At 42.1% G+C, this 13564-nt stretch overlaps 1 protein-coding gene across 1 annotated transcript in view; it reads right to left on the reverse strand.

Annotated features, from left to right (window-relative positions):
- Positions 1-1621: 1621 nt before the first annotated feature.
- Positions 1622-13564, reverse strand: part of Ust (uronyl 2-sulfotransferase) — a 267090-nt gene continuing 255147 nt past the window's right edge. Inside the window, exon 8 of the mRNA XM_005321354.5 lies at positions 1622-4583. Within this exon, the coding sequence (XP_005321411.2) occupies positions 4300-4583 (284 nt within the window). The 3' untranslated portion in view covers positions 1622-4299. The remainder of the gene's footprint in view (positions 4584-13564) is intronic.

Genomic DNA, 13564 nt, shown 5'->3' on the forward strand with positions numbered 1-13564 from the left:
GGAAGGCCACATGAAGATGTGGGGAGGAGATGGTCATCTTCAGGTCAAGGAGAGAGGCATCAGAAGAAATGAACCTGGGACTTCCAGCATCCAGAACCGTGGGAAAATACACTTTTATAGTTTAAGTCCCCAGTCTGTGGGACTTTGTTAATGCAGCCCAAACTGACTAATACACTGGGCTTCATGATAATGACATTTCTAGACTACGAAAGAAGTTCCACATGTTTTTCTTCACATAACTTTAATACCAATTTTAGCTTAAAATGGGTTTTTCTATAGCAGATTATTCATATCTTTTGTTTGCTTATTTTTTTATAGGTTTATCATCAGATGCAAGTAAGTCCTCTGCATTTTCTTGAAGAGAATTTCACAATTTTGACCCACAATATAATTCTTAATGGCTTTGGGTCATTATTCTGCCTTGGAAGAAATATTCCTATTATCTATAAAATTCATTTAAAGCTAAACAGATCATTGTAGAAACCCATAGTCAGCAACACATTTATAAATAACTTTAGATCAAACAAGCAACACCAGATGTGCTATAGCCCAGGGGTTTGTTTTGTTTTGTTTTGTTTTCTTGCTACTGGGGATTGAACCCAGGGGCACTTTACCAATGAGCTGTGCCTAGTCCTTTTTATTTTTTACTTTGGGACAGAGTCTTGCTAAGTTATTGAGATTGGTCTCAACCCTCCTGCCTCAGCCTCCTGAGTCATGAGGAGTATTAGGCATATACCATAATAGCCAGCTTACAGCCCAGTTTTAGTTTAGGACTTGGGTTTTAAATCTCATTTAGTTGAACTCATTTGATTGGGTTACAGAAGAACAAATTAAATGGCTAAGAAGGGTCAAAACTCACAGTGTTCAAGATGCTTAGATCTTACTTGAAGTACATCACATCATTATCAAATGGGCTTTTTTTTTTTTTTTTTTTTTTTTACCTAATACCGGGAGCCTGATTCTTTCAACAAAAGAGTCACAAGGAGTCGGAATGCAGTGTGTAACCTTTAGAAAGCATGAGGATTCTGTCTGTCTCTCCCTTTTTCTTTCTCTGTAAATTCCACTGGACCACAGTAGTGAAATTTCCCAGGGTGGGCATTTTTGGAACAAGGCTATTCATTTGAAAGATTAGAATTATCCAGCTGTAGGCTCAATGTGTCTGAGAAACAGCTTACATAAGGAGGGCCATGGGGTGCCCTTCCTTTTCTACCTCTCTGAAGACATGCAGCCTCTGGCTTCTGAGATTGAGGATTCTGATGTAGCCTAACACAAAATTTACCAGTGGAAACAGCAATAAAGTCAGTTGTTTGGTATTTTACAAACACAACTGTATGAATGAATGATTTTTTAAGCTTTTTTGTTGCGTGTGTGTGTGTGTGTGTGTGTGTGTGTGTGTATGTGTGTGTTTTAGTTGCAAGAGTGAAAGTTGTTAGTTTTTCAAAACCACGTCTTTCCAAAATCACATCTTGAGGAAAAAGGCTTTGCCAATTAAGAAGGTGGAGGGGTCTGTGAGAAACCACAGGCACTTTTATTTCTAGCTATCAACAGAATGGAAAAAAATTCAACTTACTTATATTCATTTATTTATATGGGTAATGAATAAGTTAAGGAACACTTCATCTCGAACACAGATTGCTTTTATTTTAGCTAAGCTAATGTTTCAGTTCCATATATACTTTTGAATTTCCATCAATGTCAAACACCATTTTTTTCCTTTCTTCTTAAAAAAAAAAAGGAGAGAGATTTACAAGCATTTTTACAGCACTCAAGGAAAGTAGGCTGAGGGTTCATAATAATAATTTTCCTTTTAAAAAACATCCATCAAACCAAAATAAAATCATTTTAATTAACTCCTTCCTGAGTAACTAAAACCTTGGAATGTGCTGAAAGGTTATAATAAATAAGGCAGTCAAAGATCAACTAGCTTAAAATGTATTTTTTAAATTAAACTATGTAAAATGTACAATATATTTCATGAAGTACAAACTATGTTGGGCCCAGGGCCAAAGAAATGTTGTCATGTGTGCCAAAGAAACTGATAGAGTGCCTTGACTTCTAGGACCAAGAGGCTGTTTGTTGAGACAAAATAACAAAAAGGCCCTGCAAGTAAATCAGTTGGCACCTTTTGTCATAAAGTTACCAAGATCACTGCTGAAAATAAATGCCTTTGGACACACAGGTACAAGTGCCCATGTGAACTTGCAGAAAGAGGAAGATTTTGTTGAGTGACCAATTGTCCCGATGTTCTGACAACAGCAGAGAAAACTTAGCCAACGCAACTTTATTTCAGATGTGAGATTGCACAGTGTGTAAACTAATCTTCATTATTTAAGTGTAATTCATAGAAACGACTCACAACATATCAGGCAGCAGTCCTTGTACTTGTTTTGAACATGATAGCTGTTTTCCAGGTTGCTTTTTGAAGTATGCCTAATGGTAGGGCCCTGGTCTCTCTGCACAAGACAAAGGATAATTCATTTTCTGAGAACATTTCCTTTATTCACTTCCCTGCTTCAGTTCTCTGAGGCAGAAAGGGGCCCACATGTGGCCACATGCTGGACTTCTTGCCTCTGTGGTCCCTGCCTTCACTGGGTGCCTGTGGGCTGGAGCCGTCTTAATATATCTCATGATAAAGTGGCTTCAGCACCCACTCGGCAGGTTCCAAATGACTTGCTTTATATCTTGGCTCCTGTCCAGTTTTAGTGAAGGAAGAAAGAATTTTAGAGAGACTTGTTGGTTTCTGAAAAGCAGAAAATGTATAGCTTGTGTAAAGCCAGAATCTTATTTACTATTAAGTACTTGCAACTCACTTTGCTCTTGGAGGCAAAAATTTGTCACAAGTATTCTTCCTGCTACCACCACCACACCTTGGTTCCTCAGCTAGCTGTACATCATCTACCCAGGAAAACATGTATTTTCAGGTTTTTTTTTTTTTTAAACAGTGAAAATACTTCTGAATTTAAGGAATAGATTTCTAATGACTGGGCCAAGACTTCATTAATAGGGAGCAGATAGCGGGGGTGTGGGAAGTGAAAAGGAGGATTATTTTGGGGTGATGGAACTGCTCAGAATCTACTCAGATCATACTAGGGGCATCCACTTACTCAGAAAGTTGGTCAATCAGTCTCTTACCCAGAAGTCTTGCTGCTTCTCATTTTGACGTCCCTGGTGAGGGCCCTCAGAAACAAACAGATTCCATAAGAAATGAGCCTGTAGTTCTACTGCTGCCTTAACAGAGCTCAGGATCCCTTGTTCCTAAAAACAGGCACCTCTTAAGGGACTAGAAAATGAAAGATACCAGTTTCTGAAAGACCCAACTTGGCCAGGAATGGACTTCCAAGATTATGCACTGTCTGGTCAGGCTTAGAATTCCTGGCATAAGAATCAACACCAGAGCTAAAATGGTTCCTGGGACTTCATTGAAAGCAATGCTGGGGACGTGGATGTTCCAGATTAGATGCAAAGCACACACTCATGCCATTTTCCTACTGTCACATGACCCTCAGATTTGATCTGTTTGCCTACAGTTCTTCTTAAGCAGCAAACAAATCCTTTTCCTTGCTGTGCACCTTGGAGTCTGTCAGAATGGTGCTTGGAAATGGAATGTCTCAACGGAGACATGCGCTTTGACCATGCACTTGGCCTTGAAAGGTATTTCAGGTGCTGGGGTGGGGGATGTGGCATAAGCCAAGGTGTTCTTTCAGAGATAAGCACACTGTTCTTGATGACAGTGTCCCCTGAGATGGGGCAGAGGTGGAATTCTACCCATTTGGGTAGAAACCACTTCACCAGGGCCATCTCCCTTTGATGTTCTTTTCTGCCTTACCTTACTCCTCAGACACTTCTAGAGCAGATTCCCTGATCTCTGAAGTGGTTTTTGTATTTCTACTGAAATATACAAGTCTGGATGTCTTCTGCCCTTGAGGTAATATTTTTACAAGTCATTTTACAAATGATAAGTTATTGGGCTGGGGGATATATTTCTCCCCTTCTCCCATGTACTGGGGGTGGGGTGGGGTGGGGCTGGGTAGGCTGTTTGGAACAAGGCTGCCTTCTGATGGAGCCATCTAGTGTACCTGGGAAAGACTCAAAAGAGCCAAAGAAAAAGAGAATAAAATTAAACAAATAAAACCCGCAAAACCGGGCATCTCCCAATGACCCCAACATGTGGGAATGTTTTGTTCTTTTTAATGCACTCAAGCATTAATTTAAGTCCCTTCTGGATTTTTCTTCCTCAAACAAACAGAACAACCTTTCTGGAAAAGGGAGATTCCGCCATGGAGCCACACAGCGCTGGCATCACCTCTTATAAATATCCTCTAGCCACTTTTCATCGTCCTGCTCCTCATCGTCCGTGGGCTCCTGGGTTTCCAGCGGGGTGGGGATGAAGAACTGCGGCCTCAGGGCGGCTCTGCTCACGGGAGACTTGAGTCCAAACTTGCGCTTGAGCAGGTGGAACTGCTCCTTGACGTAGTGGTAGAACTGGTACTCGTATCTCATTCGCTGGTAGAGGATCTGCACGGCCTCGGGGGAGGGGACAGTCTTCTTCACGGTCACAGTCATGTTTCCCAGTTTCCTGTGCTCTGCAAAAGAACCGGGAGCACGTGAGCAAAAGTGGTTCCTGCCACGCAGGGCAAGACGTCCTCAGGTGTAGGTGTTAATAGCACTTTTAGTGGACTAACTTCCTTTCCGTGGGATGGGAACCATGCAATTGGACCACAACTCGATACTGAACTCTAGGTTATATATATATATATTTTTAATAGCAAGATCTCTCTGTTTCCCCGCTTCTTGATCCACGAATAAAGGGTTCTGTGCTTTCAGAAAGAGGCACACAGAGCTGTCTCTTTGCTTTCTAATGCTCTTGTTTTATTAAAAAAAATTTTTTTAAATGTTAATATAAAGTTTAATTTGATACAAGGTCAATGAGCATCGCATATTTAACAACGTATTTATTAAGAATATAAAAAAACAGATCCTTAAATATATTTTTAATTTGTGGTTTTTGAATGTTTTGATCGAGGCTATATATAGCTGAAATTTTATACTAATTTGGCTTAATTTTTGCTTAATTTTATACTAATGCTTAATAACATGAAACTCTTAGATGTTTAGAAGATAAAATTCTCAGTTTTAAAGTGCATGATCCAGTGGAATTAATTATACTCTGTGTAACCCTCACCAATATTTTCTGAATCCTTTCACCAATCCAAGCAAAACATTTAATCTATTAAACAATAATCACTACGTATAGCTAGTTGTTTCCAAAATCAGATTCACCAGAAAGGACAAACACTTCTCATTTTTGAGGATATTTAAGAAAATTTTCACATTCATTCTAAAGAAGGAATTAAGAAAATTCCCTGGGTGGTAATGGCCTCATTGAAATAAGGGTACTGCTTTTCAAATGGTCTCTCTGGAAAACTGTAATGCACATCTGGATATGCCAACTCTAGAGTTTTTGTTAAAGAACTTGGCATAGACTCTTCTAAAATGGGCTCCTGATGGAACATTTCATCATATCTGTCTTCTTTACAAAAATAAATTCTAGCTAATCTGGAGTGGGCCATGTTCCTGGACCTTAACTATAGGTTATTACTTTGTGAGATTTTTTTTGTTTTGTTTTGTTTTCTTTTTGGTACTGGGGATTGAACTTGGGGCCTCACTCACGCTTGGCAAGTGCTCTACCTCTGAGCTACACCCCCAACTCTTTATTATGAAGTTTTAAAATTTTATTTTGAGACAAGTTCTTGCCACATTGCTCAGGCTGGCCTCAAATGTGTTATCCCTTTCCCAAGTAGCTGGGATTACAGACATGCACCTCCAACCCTGGTTCCCTTTGTTTTTAAAAGAGATTAACAAGAGCTTAAAAGACAGATGAGGCACAAAGAGTTTAAAGTGAAACACTCAGAAGAAGGAGACAATAATTCCATCATTACAGTGTCCTACAATCCTGTTCTCTCAGAGCACTCTAAATTGGTGAAAGCTGGGCATAGTAGCACATGCCTGTAGTCCCAGGTACTTGGGAGGCTGAGGCAGGGGGATAGTTTATGCTCAGAAATTGGAGGCCAGCCTGGACAGTATATCAAGGAAAAAAAAAATTGGTTGGGACTTCTTTGTTACCTTATAGTAAAAAAAAAAAAAATCCTATGATTTAAAAATGAATTATTAAGTTATATGGCACAACGTATTCTAAAAAAAATGAATTTCTATTAACTGAATAGTTGAGGGAACAAAGCAAATGGAGAATTAGGGGAGAAAAGAAGAAAAGGAGAAAAGCCATTGTTTGGGGAGAGGGTAATTATTTTCCTCTCTCCATAGAGAAATCCCCCTAGAGGAGCACTCCTCGCTCCTGCACCTGCCCTCCTTCAGTGATAAGCTGGGTGCACGGTGCACAGGGTTGTGCACTTGATGGTGCGCTGGGGAAATGGGGTTGAAATGTTTTCTCCTCTGGGTTGGGTACTTCTACCTGCAGAGATTCACAACCCACGGCAGGGGACGGAAGTCATGAGATCCTATTACCATGTGCCACACCAAGTTGCCTTCTCCCACCTTGCCTTATTTGGGTCTCCCCCTGTCTGTCTCATAGCTATATTCTCATTAGTTTAGAACCCAGGCAGGGTCACATGTGTGCTGTTTACTAGCTCCTCGCACCCGAAGGCAAGAACGGCAAGAACACAACACAGGCTGTGACCTCCTAACTACTTGTTTTGGAAGCAGGCTGATAGTTTGGCTATCAGCAGCTAGGATTTAACATATTATGTTTACTTGATTTAAGACAACCTGTTCACAAATATTCCTAGTTGATGAAGCCACTGGGAAATAGCTTCTATCAATTTGCATAAAGAAAAGCTGTAATGGAATTTGCAACATTCTATTAATATCCTTAAGAGTAAATTCAGGGTTTAAGGGGACAATGGCACATTCTAGGTGTTGAGCTCTTCACTGGTCTAGCTTCATCTAGGAACAGTCTTCAAAAGTCCAGGTAGAGATTCTGGATCCTCCTGGGAACCTGACTAAAGCTCAGGAGCATGGGGAGGACTCGGGGAAGCCCCTATATAAATATCTTAGGTCCTTATGAATCCGTTAAGAATCTCTGATTTCCAGAAATTAATAAATTGCATTTCCTTCAATGATCTCTCATGCATCTTCTTTACTCCAGAAGCATTGGCCCCTAGTGTGATGAATGAATGCTGTAGTTAACTATTTTGTATGCCAGTCAGGTACCTAATTATAAACATTGCAACAGCAAAGAAGGAAGCCCTTGGATTTACATCTTATGAAAGGGAAAGCACCTGGGACTTAAGTAGGAAGCCACCCTCGTGAGTTCTAGAGAAGAACCCAAAAGATGAGTGTAGGGAGTCTAGATATTCATAAGGACGTAATTCAGGTTCTGCTCTACTACAGAGCCTTCAAGTTCTCTCTGTCTTAAGGTTGAATTTGTAATTTCCTAAAAATTATGTACAGCAAGTGTAATCAGATAAATATTCTGACCACAAAGCCATCCAGGAAATATACAACTGAATATTTAACTTAAAGCAAAAATAACTTCCTAAGATAACTGGGTTGCTATGCTGGTTTATATAATGGACTGAGTTGACTTGTAGTCAAAGGTTATTAGCTTCAAACCAGAGAGAGTTGGTGCATGGGCAGAACAGGTAGCCAGCATTACCAAAAGGAACATTTTGCGTATAATTAATACATGCTAATAAAAAGCAAATTACACACACACACACACACACACACACACACACACACACACACACACGGGGCTGTGGCTGTGGCTCAGTGGTAGTGCACTTGCCTGGCATGTGTGAGGCACCACTGAGTTCTATTCTCAGCACCCCATATAAATAATTAAAAAAATGACTATCAACAATTAAAAAATAAAAAGGCTAAAAAATTTTAAAAAATATATATGTAAAAAGGTTACTAAGTCTTTTAATCACAAGTGAAAAGAGCCAGAACACATTTACATGATGAGTTAACTGATCAAGAAATGACAGCGATTCCAGCTGAGCCCCATGCAATGGGTGTACTTTTATAGTAACAGCTACATTTGGTAAAGACTAAGACGCAGCAAGCACTGAGCTAAGCACCTATGCACCTAATCACACTTCAGTCCTCACCCTTGAGAGAAGAGCCACCTTACTGTTTACAAACAGAGGCTGAGCAAGACTGGCCTGTTCAAGGTCAGGCAGTTAGAAGTTTGCAGAGGTAGGGGTTTTGCATAACCATCAGTTGCTGAGCTTTGGCAGTGTTGTTACTAGTTGAGAAGAGGTCAACAGCCTTTTCACTGTTCCTCACATGTCCCTCCACGATGCCACACAGCATAGAGATCAAGAGCTGGGTCTGGCACCTCTTCTTCTTCATATGGACTTAGAGTAGATCTCATGGAAATGGGATGATGGTGGTGGAGGGAATGGCTAATGTTTTTATACTTTGGAGGAAGAAGAGGGTTGATTAAATAAACAAAAAATGGACTAGACCATCTCTGGGCCCAATAAGAAAGGCCAGTGCCCGTGGAGTCCACACTGAGACCCCTCACCACGAGCACATTGAGAGTCTCTTGGTTTCACCCCAGGGGTGGACACTTTTCCTGGGTTCCTTATTTAGCCTGAACTTTCAACTATGTTTTTCTAGAAGGAGACGTTATTCCAGCCCAGTTGAAATAAAAGCTCAGGATCAACTGAGTTTAGGAAAAGTAGACCTTCTCATGATGCCCAGTATGGCTGTCAAGTCTCTTCCTAGACAGCACAGGCTTGGGAAATCCCACTCCCCTCATATCGCCTGGTTTTACCCACATTTTTATAAGCAAGAGAGGGATTTTAATAAGATTCCTAGAGGCCTTTTCCACCAAACTTTAATTCCACGTGGCCTCACTCCATCTTGCTATTCTATAGTGCTGGTCAGAACAAACACCAGGAGGCTGATCTCTCTGGTTGCTAGAAAACTACAGAAAGGACAAGACTTTTAAGGTAAGGGGATTTTTAACTTTCTGGCTGAAGAATTTTAGAAGATTCTTTCTTGGGTAGCAAAAGATTGCCAAGTGTATATCAGTTTCCTTAGTCCTCTTTATTCATCTTAGCCCCCTCCCTAAATCCCCTATTTAACATGAGGGACAGTGGCAGCTGGCTAGAGGAATCTTATGACAGCATTTTTTTTTTTAAAATTAAGCTCCAGTTTTACATTAATATCCAGTTCCTGCACCAACTGTCCATCCTCCCTGTTTCTTTTCTTCATTGCCAATCTCTCTCTCTCAACTGGGATCTTCTCACCAAAACTCACATGTGCTTCTTAAAAGCCTTGTCTCCAAGCCCCTCCCTCTTTTCTTTGTGGCTCTGAACAAGCCATAGCCCCGCTTGTTCGAGAGTTGTCTAAATTGGTTATCACCAATTTTCCAACTTCCACACGGGACTGAACCATCAAAGCCTGCTTTCTCTTCCCTCATGACTCCATTCAACTGACCCCTGCTTCCTTGTTGGTCACTCAGTGGGCCCTCTCCAGACCTTCCCACGACCTCTCAGCACGACCTTGCAACTCTGCTGGCCTCATGCTTCATCCTGATGCCCTTCCTCCCTGCACATCTGTAACTGCTCTTCCCAGTCGTCCTACCCCTCTGGTGGTGCTTTTCCCTTCTCTCCATTCCCTCCTGTTTCCACGACTGTCCCTTCCATGCCAGGGCTCATCCTAACCTTCCCCTTTCTCCCTGTTTCTCCCTAGGAACATCATCCAACCTCTACGCCTTAGTGTTCACACCACTGTGGACAACGAAACTGAAAGTTTATGTGCCATGTCTACAGCTTTATTGACATCTATTTTTCAAAGAGCTGCCAAATTGAACAAGAAGGTTAATGAAGTTGCCAGAGAGTTATGCCATGGGCAGAAAAAGGAGGGCTATGTTGATGAAGCACAGAATCAAGACTCAACCAGTAAACATGGATTATGGGTTTAGGTTATGCTCATTTAGATGCTGTTTTATTTAATATTCTCAATAACTGTGGGGTATCGTGACCCCGATTGTACAGATGGAGAGACAAGTTCTGTGAGATTAAAGGGAGTGACAGAAGGGAATTACAATCCAGGTTCCCCTTTGTGCTGAGGTTTTCCTTAACTGTAATCACTGGGTCACAACCAGTGGAGCTTCTGCGAGTCCACAGAAAACTATCCCCATCGTGGCAGAAGACCGGAGGGCAGTTTACCTTGTGTGGGACGTAGAGAATTTTTAAAATCCCATTTTGAAGACATATGATTATGTGTCCTGCTGTACAATAGTCAGTGCTATGGAAAAGTCATTCCACTGCTAAGTGTTCCACATTTTTGGAACATGCTAGACTTCCCTCCAAACAAAACAAAGCTACGTGAACTATGGAATCAGCCTCTCTCCAGATCACCACAGTGGCAGTTCTAGAGGAAGTTGCTTGGATATTTTGCAGATGGTCTTTATTTCAGCTCCAAATGATTATGCTTTTAAAAATCCACACGTACCCTTAGCATCCTTTGGGAAGCAATGGGGCCCTTGTCCAGTGGGCATAGACTTAGAAGGTAACTTCCAAGAAGTACAGACTGCACCCCATGAGCATCCTCTGAACCCAGCAGAAGCTGAGGTGACTTCAAAGGGGACCTGTCTCTTGGGTCCATTTTCAAAGGGACAAATACAGAGCTCCTTCCATCAAAGGTGGGCATGGCAAAAAGGAAGCCCAAGAGTCGACTGGCGGCAATGTGTGGCTTGGCCCATGGGGTGTTTTTTTCTTTTTTTTTAAGAAATGGACTTAGTTATGAGACTTGGTCCATTTCACATGGAAATCTGGATTTCTGGCTTCTTTTAGAGGAAGACCACAGGGCTGAATGTGAATGTGACTGCCCTTGTGAGAGGCAGTGAGCTCCACTTTGTCTCAGACCCCCAAATGCCAATTTATTCTTTAATGTTACCTTCCTGGTTCTATAGAAATTTGAGTTTTATGCTTCTGCTTTGAAGGTTTAAAAATTCTTTTCCTAAGTCCAGGAAACAAGGGCTTCATATCAAAATTAAGGCCTCAGTTAGCACCACCACCCCCAGTTTGTGCATCCAATGCCACCTTCCTCTCTACTTTCTGCAGTTCTTAATTAACTGTCCTGCAGCAGGTGCAGGAGTTACAAGTAGTGAATGGGACCTGCCCCACCACAGTCATCATCAAATGTTTTTACGGCTTCCTTTGTGTCAAGCACTGGAGATACGCACACATGCATTTAATCTGTACAAAACTCCCAAGGCTGTGAGGTCTTTTATCATCACCATTAACAGATGTGACACTGGGATTTTAGGAGCTTGCTCAAGTTCACAGAGCTGGCAAGCCAGAGCTTGGGTCTGGGAAAGCTTGACTAATGAGCCCAAGGCCTCTGTCCTTCACCTTCCTAAGGTCAAATGGGGCTCCTCGTCTAAGGGGAGGTCTCCCTCACAGGACTCGTACCCACAGGAGCCGAGAGGGTTGGTTTGCTGGAATTGTGCTCAGGAGAAACCAGGCCTGATGGGCTTATCTTAAATATTCTGCAGAGAGCTGGATTCTCCTTAACTATTGGATCCTAAAGATTTGCTGTGTGTACAACTCTGAGAGCACTGCACAAGGTGTGTGTGTGTGTGTGTGTGTATGTGTATACCAAAGAATGGAAAACTTTTGGGATGCCTCTGAGGCACTATCAACCCTTTCAACATTTCCCCTGGATTTGATCCCCACCAGGTTTCATTGAGCAGCTCTCCTAAGGGAGCTCTGACACTGAGAGTGAGCATCAGGGCCGACACCCCATTTGCCTTTGTGTTTCCAGGGTTCAGCATCCAGGGAACCCAGCATCCTCTGGGCATGCTTCCTGAGAGGGCAGAAGGCATCTTGGCAGGCAGAGTGTGTTGTCAAAAGCAGAGAGGGCTGGTCTGTGTCTGTGAACGGAGAGTCAGCCATGTGGGGTCACAGACAGCATCTAATGTGCTTTCTACAAACTTTGGGGACCAGCAATGCTGGGTCCTTAGCAGGAAGCAGTCGGCCCTCACATCTGGGACTCTCTGGCTCTCACTGTTCAGTTTTGCAGTTCTGTTGCTTTTGCAGAGCCATAGTGCTGGCCATGTCATATTTTCTGCCCTGGTCCTTTAATTAATAAACACACTTGGAAAAAAGAAGCTACGGTTTCAGGATGCTTTTGATTTTTTTCTTACTGATCTTTAGGGACTGGCCAAATAATTCCTTTAGTTATGTTGTGGTAATTGCAGAAAATTTCCTCAAACTAGGCACTGGTTTTGAGCTGTGAAATGTTCAAAAGGGGAGGGGAGAACCTCAACCTTTGACCTTTGTATTCTAATACAAAACAGATTGTCCAGACACATCCAGTCAGCCAGAGTCAAGACTGTGTGGGGATAGATTTTTCCAGGCTCTGGGCTCTCCCTGAGGAAGGGGTGGCAGACGCACTATAATTATGGTCCTGAATGGGAATCCAGTTTAATCCCAAATGACACAAGATTCTGAGGCTGATCACCCCATGCTGGTAGAGAAAATCAAAACCAAAACAAGAATAAAATGAGGCTAATAGGGGGCCGCTCTTTGCATTATCAAAGTTGTCATCTCACCTTCCCCTGATCCTGCCTAACAGAAGAGCACTCCTGATCTGCACAGGGCTCCTTGGTCCATGTGCTTTCACCAAGCTCTGTACAACCCTCACAGCACCCACAGGCACCCAGGCCGGAGAGGTCAGAACATGGGTCAGGGTTGTAAGACCAGTAAGTGACTGTTCCGAGACTAGAAAGGGGCTTTCTAGTCTAGCACCAGTCTAGCACCTGTTTTTGCTACATCACAGGCTGTTAATTTCCAAATTGAGTGGAAATCCATAACCACCCACTTCTCCATGCCTAGTGTGTATTCTGGCACTATGGGGCTCAGTCAAGAAGAAGGGCCCGAGTGTTCTAACTCAAGGGGAATGCTTTGTAAGTTGAGGAGGATCTGGTGGAAAACTTGCCAGCCAGCAAAAATGTTTGCAGAATGAAAGGGACTGTGTCTTTCTCATTTTCATTTCCCTGATGTCTAGGCTTCACACTGGGCATATCATGACTCTCCATAAATGTTTGCTGATCTGAAACCTGATTTTAAATCCATCGGTAAGACTGGATTAATCCAAAGGGCAACTGTTGGTGTTGACTTGACATTGTCATTTTTGTTAAATTCCTTCTTTAGCTGAAGGTCCTCCCTGAGCAAACCTTCCATTTCTAGGAGTTGAATTTCTTGAGGGGAGGGTGATAGGGCAGGTTTGGCTCCCAGGCTGCTCTGGACAGGGAGTATATTTGCTTTTCTTAGCCACTCTGTTGAAGAACACTATGTTATGGTGACAGATCGCTTACACATACTTAGCAAAGCTCAAGAAATACCATGATAAGGGATGTTTTTCTATGAACATAAATACCTACATAGAAAGATATATGTGGCTGCCACCCAGCAGCTAGTGAATTGGTGCTATGTGTGTAATTCACTGTGGTCCATAACTAAAAAAATCCAAGCATTGTTGGGCCGGAAGATGTCTGTGTGATTGAATTATGCTATATTAATGC

This window comes from Ictidomys tridecemlineatus, chromosome 8 (assembly GCF_052094955.1).
Source record: "Ictidomys tridecemlineatus isolate mIctTri1 chromosome 8, mIctTri1.hap1, whole genome shotgun sequence".
In the NCBI taxonomy this organism is placed as follows: Eukaryota; Metazoa; Chordata; class Mammalia; order Rodentia; family Sciuridae; genus Ictidomys; species Ictidomys tridecemlineatus.